The following is a 24,370-nucleotide window of genomic DNA, read 5'->3' as shown; positions in this document are numbered from 1 at the left end:
ACTGTTTGCATTCTGTAGTTAACGTCACAGCTCCAGAATTAAACCTTACTTTTTCACCTAACGTGAAATGGGTTTTTTGGTTCACGTTTTTTTGTTTTTTGTTTTTTGTTTTTTGTTTTGTTTTTTTTTTTTTGCTATGTTGCTATGTTATGATATGGTATGTTTTGATATGATATGCTGTTTTTGCTAAGTCGCTATGTATTTCGGAATAGCGTATGCTCATAGGAAAAATGAAAATAGTATTAAAGATCAAACGGGCCACATTCCCTTGCTTGTTGGGCATCAATCAAAATTTAGGAAAGGTTGGCTGGTTGTAAGTGGTAGGAACTGTAAAGAAAGTGTCTGGCATTTGCGGTGCATTAGAGAGTACTCCAGCTGTGAAAATTCAAGTGCCAGTGTGGTTCTTCTCTCAATAACCAATATTTTATTGGCTGCATCTCCTGTGTTTTCTCACAGCCATTTCTTGTACTTGGCAAGACTGCCTCTAAGCTAGAGAAGAAATATTAAAATCCCTGTATCGGGATCTACTTAGAGAGGGGCAAATGAAGACACGTCTTGACAACTTGAGCTTACTTATCGTTCGCCTGCCCCGCTCTACAAAGGTGGTAGGAATGTAGTTTTATAGCCGAGGCTGACTGCACACAATGATATCAGTATTCTACGGTATTCAGTGACACCATAGAATCTGGCTTGGACCTTCAAGTCTGAGCCTAAGATCTTTATGGCTAAGTGAACAGCAATGTGGATAGGAATTAGAATAGGCAAAACCTGGACCCAAGCAGGTCAGTGATACTCCAGGCAGTGGTGGTGAATGCCTTTAGTTCCAGTGTTTGGGAGGCAGGGACAAGTGGATCTCTGCGAGCTTGAGGCCAGCCTGGGCTACAGAGGGAGTTCCAGGACAGCTCAGGCTTCACAGAGAGACCCTGTCTTGACAAATGAAAATGGCTTGAGTTTGAAGGAACAATAACCTGGAAAGCTGGGCTGAGGCAAGGTTGGATGGCAGGGGAGGCTGCTTGCTGGGTGTGGTCAGGGACCTGGGTTTGATCCGTAGCTCCACAATTTAATAACGAAGACTAGAAAACACTTGCAATCGATAGGAGAAATTCTGCAGTCACTCAGTAAGACTGAAACGGAGGTTAAGTATAAAGCAAGAAGTCAACAAGATGTTGAAAGTTTGAAGCCAGAATCTGTGCTCGCACCATGAATGCAAGTTTCATAGCCAGAGAGAAAAGAGCAAGTTTGGGAGGGGGGGCATCTGTTAAATGCCTTTGTGTCTACCAGATGTAAAATTATGTCCTGATAAAGTCAGAGTTAAACAGCCATTCAAGTCCATCAAAGCTAAGTGGAAAAGTGATGTCTCATTTCATTTTATCTTCATCAAAGCATGACTTTGTATGTCCAGAGACGGTTCCAAGAATTCACTGGACTTCAGGGTTCCCTCTTCATGGGGGAAACTACCAGTTTCTAAACCTAAGGTCTCTGCTGATAACTTCACTAAATCAGAGGAGAATAAAACTAACCTTGACAAGGCACTGATGAAACATTATTAAATCTGTCTAGAACACATACTGGTTTTGAAAAGCAGTAGAAAGGACAAGAGTTAAAATGGCTTTGGACTTAGCCAGGCCTGGGTTGGGTCCTAGTTTCAGCCTGTTCTTGCTATGTGACCTTGGATAGAAGGGCTTTTAAAGCTTGACTTATCTGCAAGAGAGAAATAAAATACCTCTACTAGGGCTAATAAGAGGACTAGATGACCACTCTACCAAAGCCATTTAGCAAGGTGCTGCACACATCCTAAGTACTCCAGGAGTGCTTTAGCTGTTGTTACTGTTGTAGTTTGGAGACTGCCGTGAGCACCTCGTGTGCAGTCACAATAGATCAGTTGTGACAATATGATCCTGCATGTGCTAAAGATCAGCTTGGTATCTGGACCACACGACTTGAGGCTACCATCAAGGGGCTAACTGAAGAAGTTGTATTCGCTTAAAGAAATTCATAGAATTATCCACTTTCTTTATGTCTTTCTAAGTCATTGGAAGAAACCACCTCTGTGAAAAGAACCCATACAGAAACTGTTATGAAAGTTTATATAAAGATTGGAAAACATGATCTTTAAAGTTGCCAAGAGTGATGCCTTTAAATGGACATAACATCAAGTAAGTGAACCCAACGGCCCTGTCTCTTCACCCGACACTGAGCAAAGACTCTGCAAATCCTTAGGGAATGCACAGACGAATTACATATGTGACCGAACGGACAGATACCCCCGTATTTACAACTAAGGCAAACATTAGAAGCAGGCTTTGGTAAAATGGACCCCAGCTTGTTGAGTCTTTGATTCCATAGCATGGAGAAAGCCTAGGGCAGTTCGTCCCTTTTATCTACTTCTCCTTAGATCAACAAGCTGAAATTTTCCACAATTCCTATACACACACTGGAATCATATTTGATCAAAACTCCATCTACAGGGTACCAGGCACAATGCCAGATGGGAGAGTTTTCTCCTGAGGTAATTTAACCTCATCAGCCTTTCCAGCAAGAACAGCGACAAGCAACTGTCACCCCAGTGCTCTCAGGAGTGCGCAGTAGCCCTGATGACAGCTATTGGGCCATCATGAAAGAGCTGGGTATGGCCAATGGTCCAGCCGCACCACCCAGGACATGATTACACATCTTAGCGGTATTGTAGAGTTGTGAAAACTTTCATAACCTGATTTCCATTACTGAAACCAGGAGGAGACTTTAAGGAGTACAGTATTAGCACCCCATACCAAGTAACACACAACTGCAGGAAGCTCGGGGCAATTGTGCAAAGATCTCAGGCTTAGGTAAGCACTCACAGGCTAGGTGCTAGCATTTCCTCTCCTGTTTCCATAGCAACCACCCCATACTAGCTTCTCAGATCCTCCGATACCAGACAAAGCAGAAACTTTTACTAAAGGGGAGAAAACACACGACGTGGTTCACCAGACACGCGGGAAAGTTTCTTCTTGCCTGAAAATGATGTGGCCTCTCATTTATGTCTCTTCCTCGGTTCCTATTTCCCTTCGCATCCTAGGTCCCTAAGCCTGGAGCTTCAGATGCCCTCAGGGGCCTGGCAGGAGACAGAGGGACAGCTAGGAATACAGCAATACTGATGTTTTCTTTAAGAACACAAACCTGTTTCCCTTCTTACAGTTTCTGTAGAAACTGGAGCCTGGAAACTGAACTTTTCTTTTTTTCATGAAGATTTCAAGATTTTTTTATGGTTAGGAACTTTTCTTTTTTAAGACTACAAGCCAAACAAAAATCTTTAATGATTTAATTTAATCTATTAAATGAACGTGCCAGGGGGGTCAGTCATGTTAGTAAGGGTCTCTTTTGGGGATTTCAGAATTATTTTCTGTTTCCTGTGTGGCTATGAGGTCTGTAAACACACATTTCCTGTACTTATGAGTTATGGCCAGGAACTGTTAATTTGCTAACAGGAAAGCATTACTTCAGAACGGGCTTTAACACTCTGCTGGGTTTTATGTCCTCTTTCAACGTTAGTAGGAGGGATAAAAAGCCAGAGCTGTTCCTTCCCAAGCTGGTTTTTGGCTGATTGTTTTTTCCTCAAGAAAAGTTTACCAGAGCCAATGAGCAACTGAGATGAATACTGGGGACAGGTTCAGGACTGGGGACAGGTTTAGTACTGGGAGACAGGTTTAGGACTGGGAACAGGTTTAGTACTCAAAATTAAATGACACCATGATTCGAATGTATCCTGTGTCAGATCAAGCATATTCAAACTGTTGCTATATTTTGACTAAGTTTGAATTCTTTTGAGTCCACCTCTTCAGCCAGTTCTTCTCTCTACCTGATCTTATCACTGTCTCTCTTCACCTGTTCAGTAAGTGTTCTTTCTCTGTCTCCTGGACCCTGCTATATCTGCCAGGATACCCACTACTTGGGCATCTCCCTCCAGAGCCCCCACCCCACCCCGCATGGGCTGCTCTCTACTTAAGACATTTATCCTCCTCCCTCTCTCTCTCTCTCTCTCTCTCTCTCTCTCTCTCTCTCTCTCTCTGTGTGTGTGTGTGTGTTGTGCTCTCCCTCCCTTTTCCCAAAAGCCTTTCCCAGTCCACTTCTTCAGCTGTTTTCTCCTCTGCCTGCTCTAACCACTCATCTCTCCTACTATACTAGGTAAGTGTCACCACAGAACTGCCCTACTGTTACTATAAAAGCCACAAAGGTATCCCAGAATGCTTCTCTCACCCTTCTGGGACCCTGTCATGTAGACATAGGCACCTCTCCTCTGTGATATGGGACATTTCTCTCGGACAAGTTTCTCAGTCAACTTGAGGACACCCTGAATTGAAATTCTTTCACCGGGACACTTACTTACCCCTCTGCTCCACCACAGTCTCCTTCCTGGACCTTCCTCACTTCCCCCTAAGAGCTGCCTGCTAAGTTCTACAGCTTCTCTCTGTGCTCTGGGGCCTCTACTGCAACCCCCTCCTGGTCTCCACCTCAGACACATTCACAGCTCCCTCCTGGAGTTTCTGTCTCCCTTAAGCCCTCCTGTCTTGGATTCCTCCCTCAGGCAGAACTCCTATACCCTTTTCCCCTCTAAGCTCTCTTCTGGAAATCCCACTGCTTCTCTATGTCCCTGTGGTCTCTACAATATTGGAGCCCTTCACTGGTGGAGTTTCTACCCACCACCCCTGTCCCTCTTGTCTCTGAGCTCCCTCCTGGAAGTCCTGCAGCTTCTCTATGTCCTCCTGAGTCTCTAAGATATTGGAACCATCTTTAGTGTGAAGTTCCTGCTTGAGACCTTGTTCCTCAAGGTTCCTCATGGTTCCTATTCTCTGTCATTCCAGTCCCTCTTGAAGCTTAGAGGAATCCTCCCTAGAGAGGAATTTATTTTGCAACACTTTCTCCTTTCTCCTTAAATCAAGGACTCAGAAACTTATTAAAACCTTGCTGTGTTACTGCAAATGGCGTGGCCTCCATACAGTTCAATGGCCAAAACTGGCTCACTTGATGTCTGAATTCCCTCGTGTGGTAACCACCTCTGCCACTGCATAAACAATCCCCAAATCCTTATCTAAACTTTCCCTGCTCCACATTTCCAAAAATCTCTTATCTCTGAGGTTTTCCAACTTTTCACTCCTAAAAATCTTTTATCTCTACGATTTCTCTACATTCTGCTCTCAAGAAATCTTTAAAACTATTGTGTAAACAGATTTTAATCTCAGATTTACAAGTTCTGGGTATGGTTTAAAAAAATCTATAAAATCTGTAACAAAATTTGGCTTAAAACTTATAGCAAAAGGCTTATAGTTAAAAACCCATACATATGTAATTTTAATTTGCTACAACATTCTATATATGCAATCCAACTTTTGCTTAGAATATATTGCATATATAACTTGGATTTATCTCTTGTTTAAAAAATAGATCTACGAGGAAAGTAGATGTATTAAGTAGCAGTCACATAACTCACTTCCATCTTGGCTGATGGCCTCATCAAAAGGGAAGCAACCATGTGACTGGCAGCCATCTTTACTAAGGTTAAAGATCTCATGCCGTGTGACCTCACCACCATCTTTGTTAAGATGACCACAGGCATAAAGCAACTAAAGGAATGGCTATAAAACTTCTTAATCTGACTAAGCCCTCTACTTAGCACCTTACCTCCTTTTCAAACTAAGGAAACAACAACAGGTCTACAAAATATCCTGTATGAGAATGGATTTTCATGACTAAATATAATCAGGGTTTATAAATTCTCAAGGTTACCAAAGCCTAAAGCTGCCTTGGAGATGCACATCTAACTACTTATGCCTTCTCCAACTGTGTTGGACACCAGGTTTCTGGGAATTTTAGATAAAAAACAACAGACATTTGATAGATGATACATGCTCGATAAACAGAGCTTATAAATTCCGGAGGTAAACTCAGGTTAGCAGTAATGACTTAAAGATCCATGTCTACCCTCCTTGTCTTTGCTAACTTTGCTAAGCATTAGCTACTTTGATACTCATAGAAGAAACTGTGATATTCTGTAATGGTGTACTATAAAAGGATCAGAAAACTAAAGTCCCCAGCCTCTCCCTGGATTGTATTTATGGTTTAAAATTTTATTTCAATGCTAAAGGGTCTTCAGTCAAGCCTTCAACTCAATTTTGAGGCTCAAAGCTACTGACTTGTAGTGAACTGTTAAAGATAATCAAAGCATGCAAGTTACCTCATAGAGGGTCGAATTCTTTAATGTCCTCAGAACTCTCCTTAGAGCCACGCTAAATTCAAATGTAATTCATTTATAAAGACAAGCTTTCTTTAGCCTCTTATATGTGTTTTCAAGGTTAAGCCTAAAGCTAGTAACTAAAAACAAAGTTTGTTTAGCTCGGATATAATTAACAGACTGTGTTCCTCAAACTCTCCAGAGATCTGCTGAGTAAGGTATTTAAAGTATTTAACGAGAAAAAGTTTCCCATGATAGACATTCCAGCTCCTGGTGGTAACCTTAAGTCTCCAAACTAAGACTGAGGGGCACAGACAACTACACCTGGACTGTGGTAACGCTAACCAATGCGCTAAACTGCCCCATGCCTCACCTGCCATCGTCAGGTACTGGTCCAAACTGTGGGCAAACAGGACGCTTTCAGGTTGACTGCCCTACTCTGCCTGACTAAGGCAGGTCAATTTTCCCAAGTTCCTTCCCCACAGGAAAATCTTTGAGAGCTGCTCCGTCTGGCCGCCAAAGGCCAACGCTATCCTGCACAACAGCTGAAGACGCTGAGGCAGCCGAAGACCAACAAACGACCCCAGTGAAGCCATCTAGACCACCTATGGGCCTAGTGTAACCGTCCAAGTAGCAGAACGTCTATCATTTTAGTTGATCTATAATTGATATATAAGCTGACAGGTCCTGCTATAATTTATCCTTCTCAGATCTCTGGTGATATTGACTCTAACTGAACCTTTATATGTGGCAGCAGGCAAGTCAGCTCCTCCCGCAACGCTGCAGCCACCTGGTTTCTCCAATGGAGAAAGACAAACGGTTTACCTTGCTGGCAGATTCCACTCTGAGACAAATCAAAACCAAACCAAACCTGAGAAGAACAAATTTCAAAGTAACTTTTTACTGCTCCTTTGTTTAAATTTTAAAACGTAAAGGAACTTGTCTCACAACAACTGCTCTCAGTAATCAAGCACCTTTGTCTCTTAGTAAAAGATATATATATATATATATATATATATATATATATATATATATATATATATATATAAAATTCCACGCTGGCCCCTTGTTATTCTCCCAACCGTAAGGCCATATAGAACTAATGAGAACTACAACTTATAGTCTATAATAACGTATAGTTATTATACTTATAAGAATAATTAATTTATCTCAGCGGCGCTTGGTTCCAGTGTGGCACCACACCACATTAGCCTGGTAATCTTCTAGCCCCAGTGATCTCTGCTCCCATTGCTAGTCACCCTCGCCAGCCCTCCTGGCCAGCCGGAAACTATGGTCCCAACTACCTGGTAATTTCAAGACTCAACAAACTAACCCAACAATCAGATTTATGTGTTAAATTCTCAATCTACGATACATCCACAGAATAAATTCACTGCCAGTTAGTAAAGATAGAAACCCCCACCTAGACAAGATAAAATTGACCTAGACCACCTGGATAGGAATCATTTTCCTCCATCTTGATTCCCCTTGCTCCTCCTCCTCCTTCCTAGACTTTTCCCCGCCTACCCTCCCTCTTCATCCAATGATAGGTTGGACCCGCCTTGTTGCATAATAATATCATCCTACAGTAAAGCTCAAATTTTTAAGTTTCCTTTGGTCGTCTTCTAAGGATAGGCTTATTTTTAGCACAATGAGAAGTACTTTAAAGTACTTCTCATTGTGCTAAAAATAAGTCTGTCCAATCTCTAACCCTCTGTATATATACGAAAAATGTCCATGCTTTTTACCCCAAATCATTCTTTGTGTCCCCGAGCTTTCACTATGACTCAAAGGCATGACTCTACTGCCTTTTCTACAATATGGATTTCAGACAGATTACAAACGGTGCTGGTGTTAACATATCTAAAACTTTTTATCTCTTTTTGTAAACTTAAAAAACTCCAAGTCAGACAGACTCCAGATAAGAACTCCATTCAATCAACACCCAAAGTATCCCCACCTCCTATTCCTTTATAAAGGTGGCATATCTCTTTGTCTTTCCCCTCTGGTCTTGGGACTCCCCTTCTCCAAATACCAAGACCATGGGCTTGGAAGTTTCAAACGTACGCTCAAGATAAAAAATTTCCCTGAACTTCCTAATTTTACCTTCTCTCCCTCGTCTCCGGCAAGTTTCAAGCCAACTGGAGACTGCTCTGAGGCTGCATATGAGACCCCAGGCGGTCCAGCACTCCAGAAGCAACTTGCACTTTCCTAACTGGTACTTCCCAACTTGTACGTCCCTAGCTTGTACTTCCTAACTTGTATTTCCCTAGTCCCGGATGGTCCCACAGAGTGAGGACAGCAAGCCAAAACAACCCGCACTCCTTTCTTCCAAGCCTTTCACCCTCATTCCGCCTCCTCTTTCCTAGACTTTTCCCCGCCTACCCTTCCTCTTCATCCAATGATAGGTTGGACCCGCCTTGTTGCATAATGACATCATCCTACATCCTTCCCGGGCACTGAAAATGGCTCCCCAGTTTCTGCTGGAAGTAGTTACAGAATCCATTATGTTGCTTCTTATCATCCACAAATGCCCGGAATATTAAGTCTTAAACTCAAGCTCGGTACCTGTGGCTCCACCCAGCACTTCTCACTCCATCCCCTACCCTAAGCCCCTCCCTCCCGGGTGCTGGGCTTTTTGCTTCCCCTCCTCCAGCTTGTCCCCTCTGTAGTTCAGCCATTTTGGCTATGCCGTGCCAGTCTCTTGCTTGGGGCCACCTCTCTTGTTCAGCAGCTCCTCTCTTTTTCTCCCTCCCCTTCTCTCCTCTCTTGGCCTGATTTAGTCTGCCAGCCATGATCAGCCTGGACTCTTCCTTCTGCCTTCTTTCTCCCCCATACCGACAATAGAAATCGTTTTTTAATTTAATTTTTGCATTCGGTAGTCACAAATTTTAATTATACAAATTAGTAGTTCTCACTATGTTGTTTTTATATATGCTGGTTTTGAATGTGTATGTATGGCATGTGTGCGCACGCGCACACTTGCACTGGAGCTCATGCATAATACGTATGCAGAGGCTAGAATCAATGTCAGGAATCTTCCAGTATCTTCCTCTGTACTCTGCCTTATCTTTAAGGCAGGGTCTCTCACTGATCCTTGTTGTTTAACACCTAGGAATCCTATTCTGCTCTTAACCCTGGTGCTGGCATCACCCGGGTGGGCTATCACACTAACTTGCCATGCACCCCTTGTGTGCCTGGTGCCTTCAGAGGTCAAAGGAGGGTGTTGGATACCCTGGAATTGGAGTTACAGGCAGTCGTGAGCACCTGAGGGTATTACAATACCTTTTATTGTCCTGATGTAATTGTCTCCAAGGCTTATAGCCTCAGTCTGCTAACCTAGGCCTAGTCCTGGAAGCATCTGCCCTCTGTACAATCTAATCTAGGCCCAGAATGCTCTCAGCTTCTGAGACCTGCTGCTGAATAAGCTCACCCTTCCTAGCTCTTTCTGAACTCTGGCTGGCTGGATCAACTCAGCTGTCCTGGCTCAAACTCCCCTCCAAGCTGACTGCTTCAGTCTGGCTTCTCTCTGCTTCTCCTGAATTGTTCTGCCTGGCCTCGTATTAACTTTGGCAGTGTGTTCTAATCTTCAAGCTTCTTCTCATTCTCTGGTTTGTTCTCTCTCTGAAAGCCATCGCTGAACAACTGACCCAATCAAACTGCCTCCTTCCTCTCTCCCTTTCTCTCTACTGCTTCCTTAAATAGTTTCCCTTTCCTCTGTCTTCCCATGAGAGTTGGACCCATCCTATTCTGTCAAAAATGTCTCAGATCCATCACTTTGTCCGCCACTCAACTAGACATCACCTTCAAACATGGGTGCTTCCTTCTACAAACTAACTTTACCTTCATTGTTTGGGATTAAAGGTGCATGCTAAGGACTGAACCACACCACGGCTGGAATCAGGTTTTCCCAGTATATATCTCTGAATTCACTGTGACTAAACATCCTGATGGGGGTGCTTGGATCAAACTGAGCCAGCACTCTTAACCACTGAGCCATCCGTGCAGCCTCGCCACCCTAGCTTTTACACGGATGTTAGGGATCTGAACTCTGATCCTCATGGCTAATTGGCCATTCCTCTAACTGTTTAAATCATTTTTACATTTACTTATATATTGTATATGTTATCTAAGTCAGACTGTTCTATCAATGCTTTCAAATATGATACAGTTGTGTTTAACCCTTGAGGATCCTCCGAGGACCCACTCCTTTTAGGTTCTCCAGGAGCCGACCACGAGACAGGGGTATTGACCAGAGCAGCTGAGGTAGGAGCTGCCAGGGGTAGGGATAAGATGGGTAAGGGGGAGAATTGCAAGGGAGTTGTATCCACCCAGCTACTCCTAAGGGTGACACGGCTTCACTCTGCTGGGAAAACTGGGAGCCAGTGCAGAACATGCTATACCATCCTCTGCAGAAGGGGGAACACTGGCATATTCATTCATTCATTCATTCATTCATTCATTCATTCATTCATTCACTAAGCCCCACTAGAGATTGATGAGAGGCTCTTCCCAGAGGGGGACATTTCCAAGACAAGTAGGAAGAGACTATGCAACGGCATACAGATGCTAGAAGCGGGGCAGTACACTGACAAGAAGGGAACACGGGCAGTGGTGATGGCTGGCCACACTCCCAAACTTTTGTTTGCCAGTGCTATATTGAGGGCTCTGGGGAAACAGCAAGGACCAGTCTGAATCCCCCTGTGCAGCCACCCAGGAGACAGGGCTGCTGACCCACCTTCAGACACTGAAACATCTGGTAAGTCGTCCTAGCTGCAAAGCCTGGTGGAAGCAGAGGAATAAGTGAGCTGACATGAATGGCACGAATGTACCTGTAACTCAAAACTTAGGAGGTGGTGGAAGCAGGAGGATCAGGAGCTCAGGGTCACCTTCAGCTGCATAGCAAGTTCAGCCTTTTATGAGGACTGTCTAAACAAGGGGAAGAGGAAGAGGAGGAGGAGGAGGAAGAGGAGGAGGAGGAGGAGGAGGAAAGAAAGAAAAAGAAAGGGAGGGAAGAGAGGTAGAGAACATGTGGACTTTACGAGGCATCTCTAAAGACATGTCTATGCAGGGTCAAGAGTAACCAGCAAAAACAACGGCATCGATGATAATCTCTGAGATTTCTATCTTAGACATTCACGCTGTCGCCAGCTAGAACTTCTAGATGATTTCTACTCTCTGCATCCTGAGAATGGGAAGAAAGAAACTCTCCAAAGAGAGAGCTGGTTAGGGTTCAAACCCATACACAGGGAAGTGAGAAGGGAAGTGGGCGGGGCTTATGGGTTCTTCCAAGAGAAGCTCAGAGAGCTTGACTTCCGATTTTGTATGCAAATGTCACCTTCGCAGCACTTCCTCCTCGCAGAGAGACCACGTTCAGTTTGAAGCACACAAATAAGATATTTCAGAGGGCAAAATTGGGGTCTGGAGAGGGCACACTGGGTAAAAGTACTTCCTGGGTAACCCTGGAAACCCAAACTTGATCTCTGAATTTGGAAGGAGAGAAGCAATTTACAAAGTTGTCCTCTGACCTCCACATATGCACTCTTGCACACCTGACTAAATATATACAGTATGCATCGGGACAAAATAATCATAATTAAGAAATCTAAACTAGCATAGGGACAGATTTTGTGACATTAAAATTTCAGGCAATTCAACTCTACATATTGCCATAGTGAATATTTCAGTCTAGATAACAATATACCTTGTAGGTAAACATCTGGAAAGTTTCATCCCTCTGCTCTCACTGTGTTAGAAGACACAGAGAATGTAGAGCCATAAGAAATACAGACATCAAGGTATCTTCCCCGGGTCTGTGGACACAATGTCAACCTCAGCTGAGGCCAAAGTGGAACCTCTCAGCCGGTGTAGAGCATTAGTCAGCCAACAGCAGGTCAGACGGGAGACTGCTGAATGCACAGGTCTAAGCCGACGCCTTGTTTTTATTATTCTTTGGCACTTTCCTATTCCTGAACAATTAATGAATTTTCTGAATGAAGGAAATCTAGTGGGTGTGCACAAATTGCCATCTTGGTGAACTTGGTGGGTGGCCTTATCACTTTTATAAGTTCAGGGTAGCTGAAGAGGATGCTAAGAGCTTCGAAACCCTGTGCCACTCACTGGCTGACTCCCTTCTGGATGCAAAACCGGCAGTAGGCTGGACGCAGGTTCCGGATCATTTAAAGCAAGCAAAGAGATCTCTTTCCATCCCAGACCCTGAAGGGAACATTGCTGCCCTCTCCCTTAGAGCACGTTACTCTGCTCTCTGGTAACCTGAGAAATAGTTCCTCTTTGTCCAAGGTGATTGCAGCCCGTGTAGAAGACACCAAGCAATAAACAACAACAACAACAACAACAACAATAATAAACAACGAAACCAATTCTCTTCGATTTCCTATCAATATTTGACAATACAGGATCAATAGTAAATTCAAGAACTTATGAACTAGGTCAGAGTTCATGGCCTCTTGCCACATTTCACTTCCTTAAGTCTGATTCCTCTTCCTACCTTTTCAGGAAGAGAGTATGGGGCAGTGAAATCCAATCTCTAGTATGTGAAACAAAGGACAAAGGTGAATGGTTTGATATGTAGGTTAGGTTAGATGATTAATGGCTTTTTTTCCCCTCCACTCACTTGTTGAGATGGTTCAATGCAGAACCCAGAGCCTAGGCAAACCCCCAAGTCCTTGTTAAGACATATATAACGGCGCTCAGGAAACCAGTCTTTGTTCGAAGTCATCCACGAACCACGACAATTTTGTTTGTTGTTTGTTTTTCCTAGTAAAAGGCCTCACAGAGACTATCAGAAACTGTCGTCGGTTTAAAAGCACGGGAAGAAAGGAAACTAGAGATACAGGAAACATTTTCGGCTTCCTGAAGGCTTGATCCAGTCTGACTCAGCTTTGACATCCCATGGACCGCCCTGAGTAAATTCTTGTTTACCAAATCCCCAAATGAGCAACGGCCTTTACATCACAGAGCTTAGCTCTGAATGACTCAGGCCCTCATTCACAATTCATTGAGTTCTTACGCATTCCAGGCATTGTGTGGGAAGCGGAAGGAAAACAACAAACAGAAGATAAACTAATAGTTTAAGAGCCTAGACAAACATCCCTCAGCCAAATACCTACTAAGCACCTGCTAAGACCTACGCAGGTTTCATTCCGGATGTTTGGCGCGAGTTAGCGCTCCGCCCAACAGTTACCTAGCAACAGCCTGGCTCACTATATTAAAGAACTGTCTCTCTCTCTCCCTCCCTCCCTCCTCCTTCCCCTCCCCCTTCCCTTTCTCCCCATTCCCTTCCCTCCCCTCCCTCCTTCTCCCCCTGATTGTTAGGAGTGAAGGAGAGATTGCAGTTCCCCTGCAGATAGCCTAGAAAAGCCCGGGGAGAACACGGTGCTGGTGTGCCCTGAGGCCACACTCCATGCCAACCTAAGAGTCTCATGAGGGAAGAAGGAGTGTGGGGGCCAGATCTCCCCTGAAAGTCACCTCTAATCCAGTAAAACCTTTTGTAAAAGGTTCACCCAATCCTCCCTCCTAGTCCTGTGGGATTAACGCCAGGGCCCTGCACACACAAGAGCTCATGCTAAGCAGCAGGTCCGCTGCTACTAAGCTATAACCTCCCCCGTCCCCCTTTACCTCTATTTAAAACTTGGTCTCAGTAAGTTGCCCGGCTGCCCTTGAACTCACCCTGTAGCCTGTGTATGTAGCTTTTGAACTTGAGTTTACATTTCCTCAGGCTCCCAATTAGCTGGAGTCACAGATCACAGAACCTCGGAAGACTCTGGGTGGGTGATACTCAAATTATTCGTGCCCTCAAAGGGCATGTGTGGTTAAGGTAGCTTATTTAAACTCTGCTACACTGAAATAGAAAAGCTCGGCTGGGGAGGTGGCTTCATGGGCATGGGGAAAGACTGAGAAGGTAAAGTGTTGGCTACACACATGTGGAAGACAAGAGTTCAGACCCGAAGCTCACATGTAAACAGAAGGCCTCTCTGTGCACTAGAGAAGCAGAGACAGGGGAACCGTAGAGCAACCTGTCTAGCCGGACCAGTCAAGCCCTGCCTCACTGTATAATAGGAGAGTCTTTGAGGAAGTCACTCACCGCCATCCTCCAGGCTCCACATATACCAAACATATACATGTAAATATACATGCACACAGATACACAGATATATACAGTGAGTGTATGCACATGCATGTGCACACACACACACACACACAGAGAGAGAGAAGTGGGAGTGGGAGAGAGGAAAGGGGAGAGAAAAAGAGAACCTGACATTTTATTTGTGAGCAAACATGTTTAGCTGGCTTAACCAAGGCAGAAGGCCTGACTCTAACCGCTACCCAGATGGCCCTCCCCCGGGGCTGACTTCACGTATGGAAAAACCAGTTTCTGCTCTGCCAAACCCTGCTCTCACTTCCTCACAGGAGTTACAAAAAAACTCAGGGGTTTGTCTCCTTGTGCTCACTGTGACCATTTTCAGTTGGAGAATTTTAACCGTTCGGGGTTTATTACTTCGCACTTAAGTAACCTACAAACCACAGGAAATGAAAACGTGCCTAAACTGTGTCACCCAGACAATTCTGAAAACTTGCTGGACCCCAATCAGCCCCCCAGGGACCCTTGGCAAAAAGAGGGTGAACTAGTAAACCTTCCTGTAGCTCTAAGTTACAGGGTTGACCCTAAGAGTCTTCATAACACTGACCTGAAATAGTCGAAGACTGGATAAAGGTTTAATTCAGTAAGTAAGTCTCTCTCTCTCTTTTCTCTCTCTCTCTCTCTCTCTCTCTCTCTCTCTCTCTCTCTCTCTCTCTCTCTCTGTCTCTGTCTCTGTCTCTGTCTCTGTCTCTGTCTCTGTCTCTGTCTCTCTCTCTCTGTCTCTGTCCCTCTCAATCTCAATCTCTCTCTCTCTGTGTGTGTGTGTGTGTGTGTGTGTGTGTGTGTGTGTGGTTTGTTTGTTTGTTTGTTTGTTCAATACAGGCTTTCAAACTCACAGACCTCTAACCCCCTCTGCCTCCTGAGTGCTAGGTTAGAGGTGTGACAGATGACTCAATGGTTTAGAACGCTTACTGCTCATGGACCTGAGATCAGTTCCCAGTGCCCACATGGGTATTCACAAATACCTGTAACCCCAGTTCAAAAGGATCTAGCGCCTTCTTCTCACCTCTGCAGGCTCCTATACACAGGGAGGGCACATGCATATATGCAGGCACACACACATGCACAGAATAAATACATGCATACATCCAAAGAGGTGGTTTCTAAAACAGAATGTAAAATGGCCAGAGAGGACTCAGAGAAAGGAACACATTCTGTGGACAGGCTAATCGGAGAGGAAACTCCCCTGGGAAAGTGTTGTGTTAATTCTATGGATAAACTTGACCAAGCCCAAGGTGCACAGGCTAATTTTAGGTGTTTACATCAGGGTGTTTCCAGACGGTGAGCTTTAGAGAGGGGGGCTCCCAGTCAAGAAGTCTGCCTGTGAAGTGGGAAAAATCATCTATGCCTTAGAGAGCCAGAATAAAAAAATGAGAGATGGAGGGAGGAGCCTGGTTACTTGGGTTGGGTGTTATGATTTGAATATGGTTTGCACAGGTCTTAAACACTTGGTCCCCAGCTGGTGGCACTATTTGGGGACATTATGAAAACTTTAGAAGATGGGGACTAGTTGGAGGAAGTAAGGCAGTTTCTGTGGAAAAGGTTACATCTTAGCCAATGCTTCCTCCTCCTCCTCTTCCTCCTCTCCCTCATCTCCTTTCTCCTCATGCTCCCTCCTCCCCCTCCTCCTCTTGATCTTCCTCCTCCTCCTCTTGTTCTTCCTCTTCTTTTCACCCTGACATTTAGAAGGAGCTGAAGCTCACAGTGACGGATCGCAGGCTATGTTAGCCAGTCCCTCATCAGACACCTCTCAATCTATAACCTAGTGGGTCCGTTTCTCTGGAGAACCCTGATTATCGTAGACAATGAGAAGTGGGGCGAGTCCTCAGAAAACCAGACACGCACAGGTTTGTCCTTGTCCTTAGCTACCGCCAGGTATGGTCTGCCGAGCTTCCGGATGTCGCTTTGTGCTGACAAACGGTTCTGCTTGGCATTTGTCACTATTAGTAAGGTTCTATTCTCTATTATCCAAACAACACACTCTTGACCGTAACAAAGGAAATCGTAAGTATGGGAGATTTTCACTCGCAAAGCCTCCGCTGACATGCCGTGATTATTCACCAGGCCAGAATCTCAGTCTTTCTCTTCTCAGCGCCTTTGTAAGTCTGATCTTACACCCTTCCCTTCTTACTCACAGTGAGCACTCTATCTAAGAGATGTGCTGCATCCTCCCAATCTCACCTTCCCACGGGGGATCTGACTCCAGGGTTTCTCATCCCTTTTAACATGCAGGCATGTTTGTGTGTACTATGTGTGCTCATCCACGTTGGGGGGCTGTGCAGGCTAGAGGTTGGCATCGGGAGGTCTTCACTGACAACTGTCCACTTCATTTTTTTGAGCTGGAGTCTTGCACAGAACTGGGAACTGGCCATTTCAGCTGGGCCGGATGGCCAACCAGTCCGCCAGATTGGTTTGGATCTACTTCCAACTGACACCTGCTAGGGTGCTAGCCGCTGGTGTGGGTGCTGGGGATTCAAACTCAGGTCCTCAAACTTGCACAGCAAACACTTTGCTCACTGAGCCATCTCCGCTGGCTCTGGCTTGATTTTTAAACAGATGCTGTCTGCAGTGGTTTGAATGGCTTTGGTTCCCACAGAGTTGTGTGTGTGTGTGTGTGTGTGTGTGTGTGTGTGTGTGTGTGTGTGTGTGTCTGTGTCTGTGTCTGTGTCTGTGTGTGTGTGGGTGATTTGGCCCACAGGGAGTGGCAGGTGTGGCCTTGTTGGAGGAAGTGTGTTACTGTGGGAGCAGACTTGAGGTCACATATGCTTGGGCTACACCCACTGTGGCACATGGTTCCCTTCTGCAGCCTGCAGATGAAGATGTAGAACTCTCAGCTCCTCCAGCACCATGCCTGCCTGGATGCTGCCATGGTGACAATGGACTGAACCTCTGGAACTGTAAGAAGAGCCCCGACTGAATGTTTTCTTTTATAAGAGTCACCGTGGTCATGGTGTCACTCCATGGTAATGAAACCCTAACTAAGACCCAGTTCGCTGCTCTTAGGAAGCCGTTTGGTGTGGAGCCTTGGGTGTGTTTTCCTGTGTATTTTGGTATTCCTGTGTTGGGGTGAAGAGAAAGAAAGAGAGAGAGAGAGAGAGAGAGAGAGAGAGAGAGAGAGAGAGAGAGAGAGAGAGAGAGAAATGACCATGGGACAGAATTACCTCTGAGAGTGTCTCCCCCACTCACCCCCCTCCTCACTCACTTCTTTGCCTATATGCTGATATTAAAAATATTTCCAACAGCCTCCATAGTTTTTCATTCCCTGGGTAGTTTTGAGGTTTCAATCCCCACCGTAGTAATGGCGGTGTGTGTGCCCAATAGCCTGCTGCCCTTTGCTGTGTAAAAAGCTAGGAGCCAAACAGTAGAGGTCATATGTGGCTGTGCTTGGGAAACAAGGCACCAGCAACAGACTCCATTCAAGGGGATCTTGGTGAACCAATGTGTTTAATTGGAATTACTCATAGAAGCATGGCAGGGGTGGGGGTGGGGTAGGCACAGAAGCATGGCCGACATACGGGCAGTGATAGGAAACCTAAATGAGTCTACTGATCTTGCTAAATGTTGGGGAAGGGCATCATGTGCCTCCCTCCCTCCTTCCACAAGGGGATGTCTTTTTATTAATGTTTAAGTTAGCCTGTAAGGACATGTGCTACTTTGTGGCGTCTCCATACACCTCTGTCACTGTCACTGTGCTTTGTTCTCATTTGGTCCCGCCCTCCACTGCCTTTTGCCTTTCCTATGCTCTCTGTCCTTCTCTGGCTTGTGTCTTACTTCTCAAAGACCCTCTCCTTCCGGGTTCATGTGACGTGGACTCTGTTACCCTCTCTTTCCCTTCCTTCCTTAAGAGTCTCTCCTCTCGTGGTCTCCTTTCTACTCCAAAGAGCGAACACACACACACACACACACACACACACGGGTCTTGTGAGAAGACCACAGCACATTGGTGTGCTCTCACCCACTCAGCTTTCAAGATGTGAATGATCGTGTTGTGCCTCGGCGTGCTGGGAGGAGGGGTATAAGAAGAGCTGGATGGAGGGAAAAGTAAATCAATTGTCTACCTGCAAGCCCCACTCCGTGTTCCCCTTGCTGAAAGGGAGGAGCAGCGGATAACAATGAGCAATGCCTCTCTGAAAAATGGAGGCTATATAAGGAGAACACTTGTGCGCTCAGCTAGACGTCCACGGAAGCGCAGGGAAATGCTGCCTGCTTCTAGGTAGGCAGTGCGGTTCTGTCTACTATGGTTAAGTCACTTACTAAGAAACCCTTCGAGTGAGCATAAGCGCTGGATTGTGAGAAACAGAGAACAATGACAGTGGTTAAGATTAAACACAACCCCACAGAACCGCCATTGCCTCCCAGGTGGCCCTTACACATTTAAACTATAGATCTCAGGACAGACATAGTGACAGACACCTAAGGATTAGGTCATCAGCCCAAAAAAAGGATATCAGTGTGAGCAAAATCAATTAGAGTAACTGGTTTTCACCTTATTAACACCCTGGCCAATAATGTATCTCTCTTGACAAATGAATTCATACTCATCTTCATAGCCTGCTTCATATATTGTGTTCTCTAAGAAAAATTCCTGAATTCCCCAACTGGTCATGTCTTCCCTTGAGAGCTCCAATGTCCTCTACTCTTGAGTATGCGTGCATGTGCTCTTGTGTGTGTGCACACATGGGCAAGCATGTGCGTGTTTTCCTGTGTGATAGGTGTACCTGAAGGCACAAGCACGTGCCAACGGGAAGACCAACCTCTATTGTCAGTCCTCAGATACCATCCACTTGGATGGATTTTGATGTTCTTTTGACTTTTCTTCATTCCGTGTGCTTGTATGAGTGGTGTGCATGTACATGCATACCTGTTGTCATGGGTACGGGTCCATGTGAGGAGGGCCAAGATTAGTACCAGGAAACTTCCTGTATTAGTCCTCTGCCTTACCTTTTGAGGCAGGGTCTCACAATGAAGCACAGACTCTGTCAGTATGGCTACCCTGCCTCACCGATCTGCTCTGGTCGTCCCCTGCCTCTACCTCCCAAGGCTGGGTTGTTAGGCCCACTCAACCTTTGCATGGTTCTGGGAACTTTGCTTATCTTGCTTGTGTGGTAAATGCTTTAACCACTGAGCCATCTCTACAGTTCCCTAGCTTAGTTTTTGGAACAGAGTCTTGCTGATATGGAGCTTGACAAATAGATGAGACTGCTGACCAAGAAAGCCTGAGAGCTGCTCTCTCTACCTCTGTAGCACTGAGGGGACATGCACGCTCCACAACACTAGCCTTGGATTTGTTTGTTTGTTTGTTTGTTTGCTTGTTTATTTTGGTTTATTGTGGTTTTTCTAAATACGAAGGCTGGGGATTGAACTCAGGTCCTCATGCTTGCAGGGCAAACTCTCAACTGACTGAACTGTCTCCCTGGCCCTCTGCTCTTGCTTTTCATTGGACACATTCTGCCCTTGTTCTCTATAAGCCACATTTGACTACAAAACCCATGAAGACAAGGCTTTCTCAGCACCCTGATTTCTTACGTTTTACTTGTTTAAGGGTTATCGTTTGAATAGCTTATATTCCTTTTAACGTGTTTAATGGCGTCATTTCTTGTTGGCAGAATGCTCTGATTAGCTGTTCAATATGGCACAATCTTCACACAAATCTGACACATAGTAGACATCCAATAAATGTTTCCGAGTGAGTGTATTACACTTTCATAGTTTTGGAATAATTTAGCCAACACAACCTATCCACTTTATACCTATCAGGATTTCAAAGAATGATTCATAAATATAGGAGATCTCAAATCCAACGCTCTAAGCTAGAGACAGCCCTTTGGCGAGAGACCCTGAATGAAGTACTCTAGAGTAAGCACAGACTGAGTAGATCCACAGAATTTAAGAAATACTGAGACTCTGCAGCTGGCAGGATGGCTCCGGGGTCCAGGATACTTGTTTCCTTCCCAGAGCATCCAGGCTCGGTTGCCAGCACCAAAGCTGGGCAACTAACGACCGCATATAAAGCCAGCTACAGGCTTCTGTCTGTCTGCCTTCTTCTGTCAACTTGTACAGAAAAGCTCGCACAGATGCACGCATACATAAAAACTTAAATCTATAAAGAAATAGTAAGAAACTATTTTTACTTGGAATTTCTACTCACAGAATAGAATTATTAGGTGGAATTTTGAGATAATAAGACAGAAGCCACTTACTCATATGTCCCAAATATAAATTGACAATAATAACAAAGAAAATATGATTCTAGATTTCTTTCCTTTTTTCTTCTCCTTTTTCCCTCAGATACTGTCTTACTCACTATGTAGCCTAGGCTGGCTTCAAATTCATGATCCTTCTTACTTCTGAGTGCCAAGATGACTGGTGTGCACCCCCTTACCTGTCTTGGGATTCTAATTTTCAAACTAAGCATAGTTTCTCCTTTTCCACAGAACTGTTTTTCCCAGCTGTGCTCTGACTCCTAATATGTTTGCTGAGAAGAACCTTACTACGTTGCCGGATTCCTAGTGACACTCTCAGAGGGCCTAACAACCAGAGCAGAGTGGAAATGAAACACTTTTCTCTCCCTAAGGTGTAGTGGGATTCAGTAGAGTCAATGGTATCTTAGAAAATCCTTGTACAAGGTCTGGAGACACGGCCCTCTGGGTAACATGCTTGCCATTCAGACATGAGGACCTCAGTTCAATTCTTACAACCCATTAAGAAAGCCAGCTCTAGTGAGGCACATAGGCAGGTCCTTATTGACCAACCGGTCAGCCTAGGCAATCTGGCAAGTTCCAGGCCAGTGAGACACTGTCTCAAAAACAAACAAACAAGATGCAAATTCTGAAGAATGATTCTTGAAGGTGACCGTTGTCACTTACATGTACATGCCTGTGTATCCTTATACACCCCTTCCAACTACCCATGTACACTCACAAAAGAACACCTTTGGAGCATGGCGATGCTGTCCCATATATATGAACAAATGCCCTCAAGTTACAGTGGACACTCAGTCAGCAGAGCAAATTTTTGCCATCCCAGCAATGATCAGTATCTGAGGAATTGAAAATCAAGGGCACAAGTACAGAAGTGACACTCAGAGCCACTTTCCAGGACAAGAGATGCAATTTCAACTCTGCCTTATGCCCCTCCTTTCCAACTCCAAGCATCATCAAGGGTCCTCAACTTCAAGGTTGTCACCATCTTTCTGGTCACAGTCCCCCAGTGTGGACTTGCTTGCCTCCTCTTCCCAGGTCCCAGCTGTACTTTGATGACACCGACATCACATAGCATTTCTTTCTTGGGTTATAACATATCTGTCTCTTAAACGCGCTCCGTTGTCTCGACTACAAGCACCAAGCACCCTGTCTGATTCTTTTTGTTCAACAAGAAATCAAAGCCAAGCACAGAGCTGGCCCTCACCAAACCACGTTCATCTCCTCACAGAGGAAAGACAATACTTTACACAAATGCATACAAGGTACTCACTACCAAGACTCCTAAGGGCTGGGATTGTAGCTTAGAGAGTGCTTGTCTACCATGCATATGGCCCTGGGTTTAATCCCCACCATCACATAAAGTGAGTACAGTGGTACACAGCTGTGACCTCGGTACTCGGAGGTCGAGGCAGGAGGATCGAAGTTACCCTCAACTACCTAGCAAGTTTGGGGTTACATTAAAGCCTATCTAAAAAGAGGAGGGTTAGGGGGAGACCTACCAATGACTGCTATATGTATGCTATATGTTCCAGGTGCTCAAAAATAAAGGCAGTGGGGTAAAAAGTGATTGAGGAATGTGAAGTGGTCGGGGAAGTTTTCTGTGGGGACAGAACATTAGAACTAACACACAACCAATGGGCCAGGAATACAGGGCTCTACAAGAGGAGAGTGTCCTAGGAAGAGAAGCTGAACCAAAGCAATGCTCATATTTGACGGGGATATGGGAATGTAAGCAAGGGAGTTAATAGCTGTAGAAAGAAATGGTATGCTACTGAGGTAGCCAGGGATAAGCACTTGCTACCAAGCCTGAATCCTATCCCCCGAGACCTAAATGGTGGACACGGAGAACCAAGTCCTTCAAGCTGTCCCCTGACCACCCCACATGCTCGACGACATGAGCACACACATAAACAAATGCATAGAGTAGAAGACGCCATGGCTGGCTGATAGCTAACCCTCTCCTCTCCTGCCAGAGGAGGAGACTACTTTTCTCATTTTGCGTCATCTTTCCTTTATCGAGTTGAGTTTTGTAACCTTTACTGCCTGATTTCTACTAACTGATAAGCCTCTTCTAGCAACCATCGTATCTGGAGCCATCTTTTACTGACTCAGAGAAAACACAGCGGTTGTTAGGAAACAAAGGCGGGGAGTCGTGAGAGTTAGCGTTTACCCTGCTTAAGTCTTCCCCCACTAACGTTTATTTTCCCAACCATCGCCTCTCGCGATCATCACTGGCTGCAGCCTGAAGGTATAAACTTTCTCACTGTTTGTTTCTTTCCACACAAGCCCTGCCCGTCATGAAGTAAATAACTTCAGCAAAACTACGTACTTGAGTCCACACAAACATTTAGAAGAAAAACAGCCAACGGATCCACATGACATCTCCCAAGATAACTACAAGGATTTCAGTAAACGACCACACTCCCCGCCTTTTCTTTTTATTGAAAATAGATCCCCCCCACACAGGATTTATCCTGATTATGTTTTCTCTTCCCTCCTCCCACTCTGCCTCACACCCCTCCCATCCACATCCACTCCCTTTCTGTCTCTCGATAGGAAAAAAAGAAAGCAGGCTCTAAGGGATAACAACAAAATATAACAAAATAAAATATAGTAAGATAGAACAAAAACTGTCAAATCGAGGTTGGACAAGACAAATAAAGAAAAGGAAAAGATCCCAAGAGTGATCCACTCGTTCCCACACTCAGGGATCCCATAGGAAACACTAGGCTGTAGCGTATACACAGAGGACCTGGTGCAGACCTGTGCAGCCCCTGTGCATGCTGCATCATACAAGCTCATACAAGCATCAATCATGTTGCTTTAGAGGGCCTTGCTTTCCCGGCGCCCTTCTTTCCCTCTGGATCTCACAGACTCCTTTATTTCTGTCTCAGAAATCCTTCTTCATCACCACCCACACTACCACCATCATCACCACCATCTCCCTTCCAAGTGTCGCCCCATCCATAATTGTTATCAAGAAAGAGAACGAGGAAGGGAACGGGCTATTTTTGTAGCACAGTGGGATGGCCCAGATGTTCTGCCTGGACCTCATCTCCAGCAACACTTCTAGCCTTCTTTGCAGTCACCTGGAACAGGGACATTTGCCTCTGTCATCTGCAAATCTTTTGACAGAGCCGAGCCCAGCCGTAAGGAACAGCATCCAGCAAGCAGCTGTACTCTACCTGATAGCATCTTCTGCTCCAGCTCAGGACCCTGGGGCTCTTGATGGGATTCTTCTTCCTAGATTCCAGCCCCAGAAACAAAAGCAGAGAGAATGTGAAGGTAAGCGTTAACTTACAGCGGCATGCTTTTGTACATCTGAATTCATATGCAGAAGAAAGCAGAAACATTTAAACCAAGTCCTAAGTAATGGAGGTCTGGGCCCAGCATGGTGGCGTACGCCTTTAATCCCGGCAGGCAGGATCTTTGGGAGTTCAAGGCCAATCTGACCTACCTAGTAAGCTCTAGGACAACCAGGACTACACAGAGAGATCCTATCTCAAAAAAAAAAAGTGGGGAAGAGGTGAGAGCCGAGTTTGGACTGTGTGTGTTCCTGTGTGTCTGTGTATCTCTACGCACCTATGTTTGTGTTTATGTGTCTGGGTGCCGCTGATGTGCATGTACTTGTGTGGGTGGGTGTTCAAGGAGGCCAAAGGCCAACCTTGGATACTGTTCTTCTGGAGATAAACCTTGCTTTTTGATGAAGCATCTCTTTCTGGACCCGGAGCTTGCTGACTGGGCTAGGCTGCTGGTCAACAAACCCCAGGGATCTGCACATCTCCACCTCCCCAGAAC

At 45.1% G+C, this 24,370-nt stretch overlaps 1 protein-coding gene across 1 annotated transcript in view; it reads right to left on the bottom strand.

Annotated features, from left to right (window-relative positions):
• Positions 1-24,370, bottom strand: part of Fam107b (family with sequence similarity 107 member B) — a 199,327-nt gene that overhangs the window by 107,688 nt on the left and 67,269 nt on the right. The window contains exon 2 of the mRNA XM_032884556.1: positions 23,758-23,815. Within this exon, the coding sequence (XP_032740447.1) occupies positions 23,758-23,815 (58 nt within the window). The remainder of the gene's footprint in view (positions 1-23,757; positions 23,816-24,370) is intronic.

Source organism: Rattus rattus, chromosome 14 (genome assembly GCF_011064425.1).
Source record: "Rattus rattus isolate New Zealand chromosome 14, Rrattus_CSIRO_v1, whole genome shotgun sequence".
NCBI classification, from domain to species: domain Eukaryota; kingdom Metazoa; phylum Chordata; class Mammalia; order Rodentia; family Muridae; genus Rattus; species Rattus rattus.
Note: the sequence above shows the minus strand (reverse complement) of the source record. Positions and strands in the feature narration are given on the sequence as shown.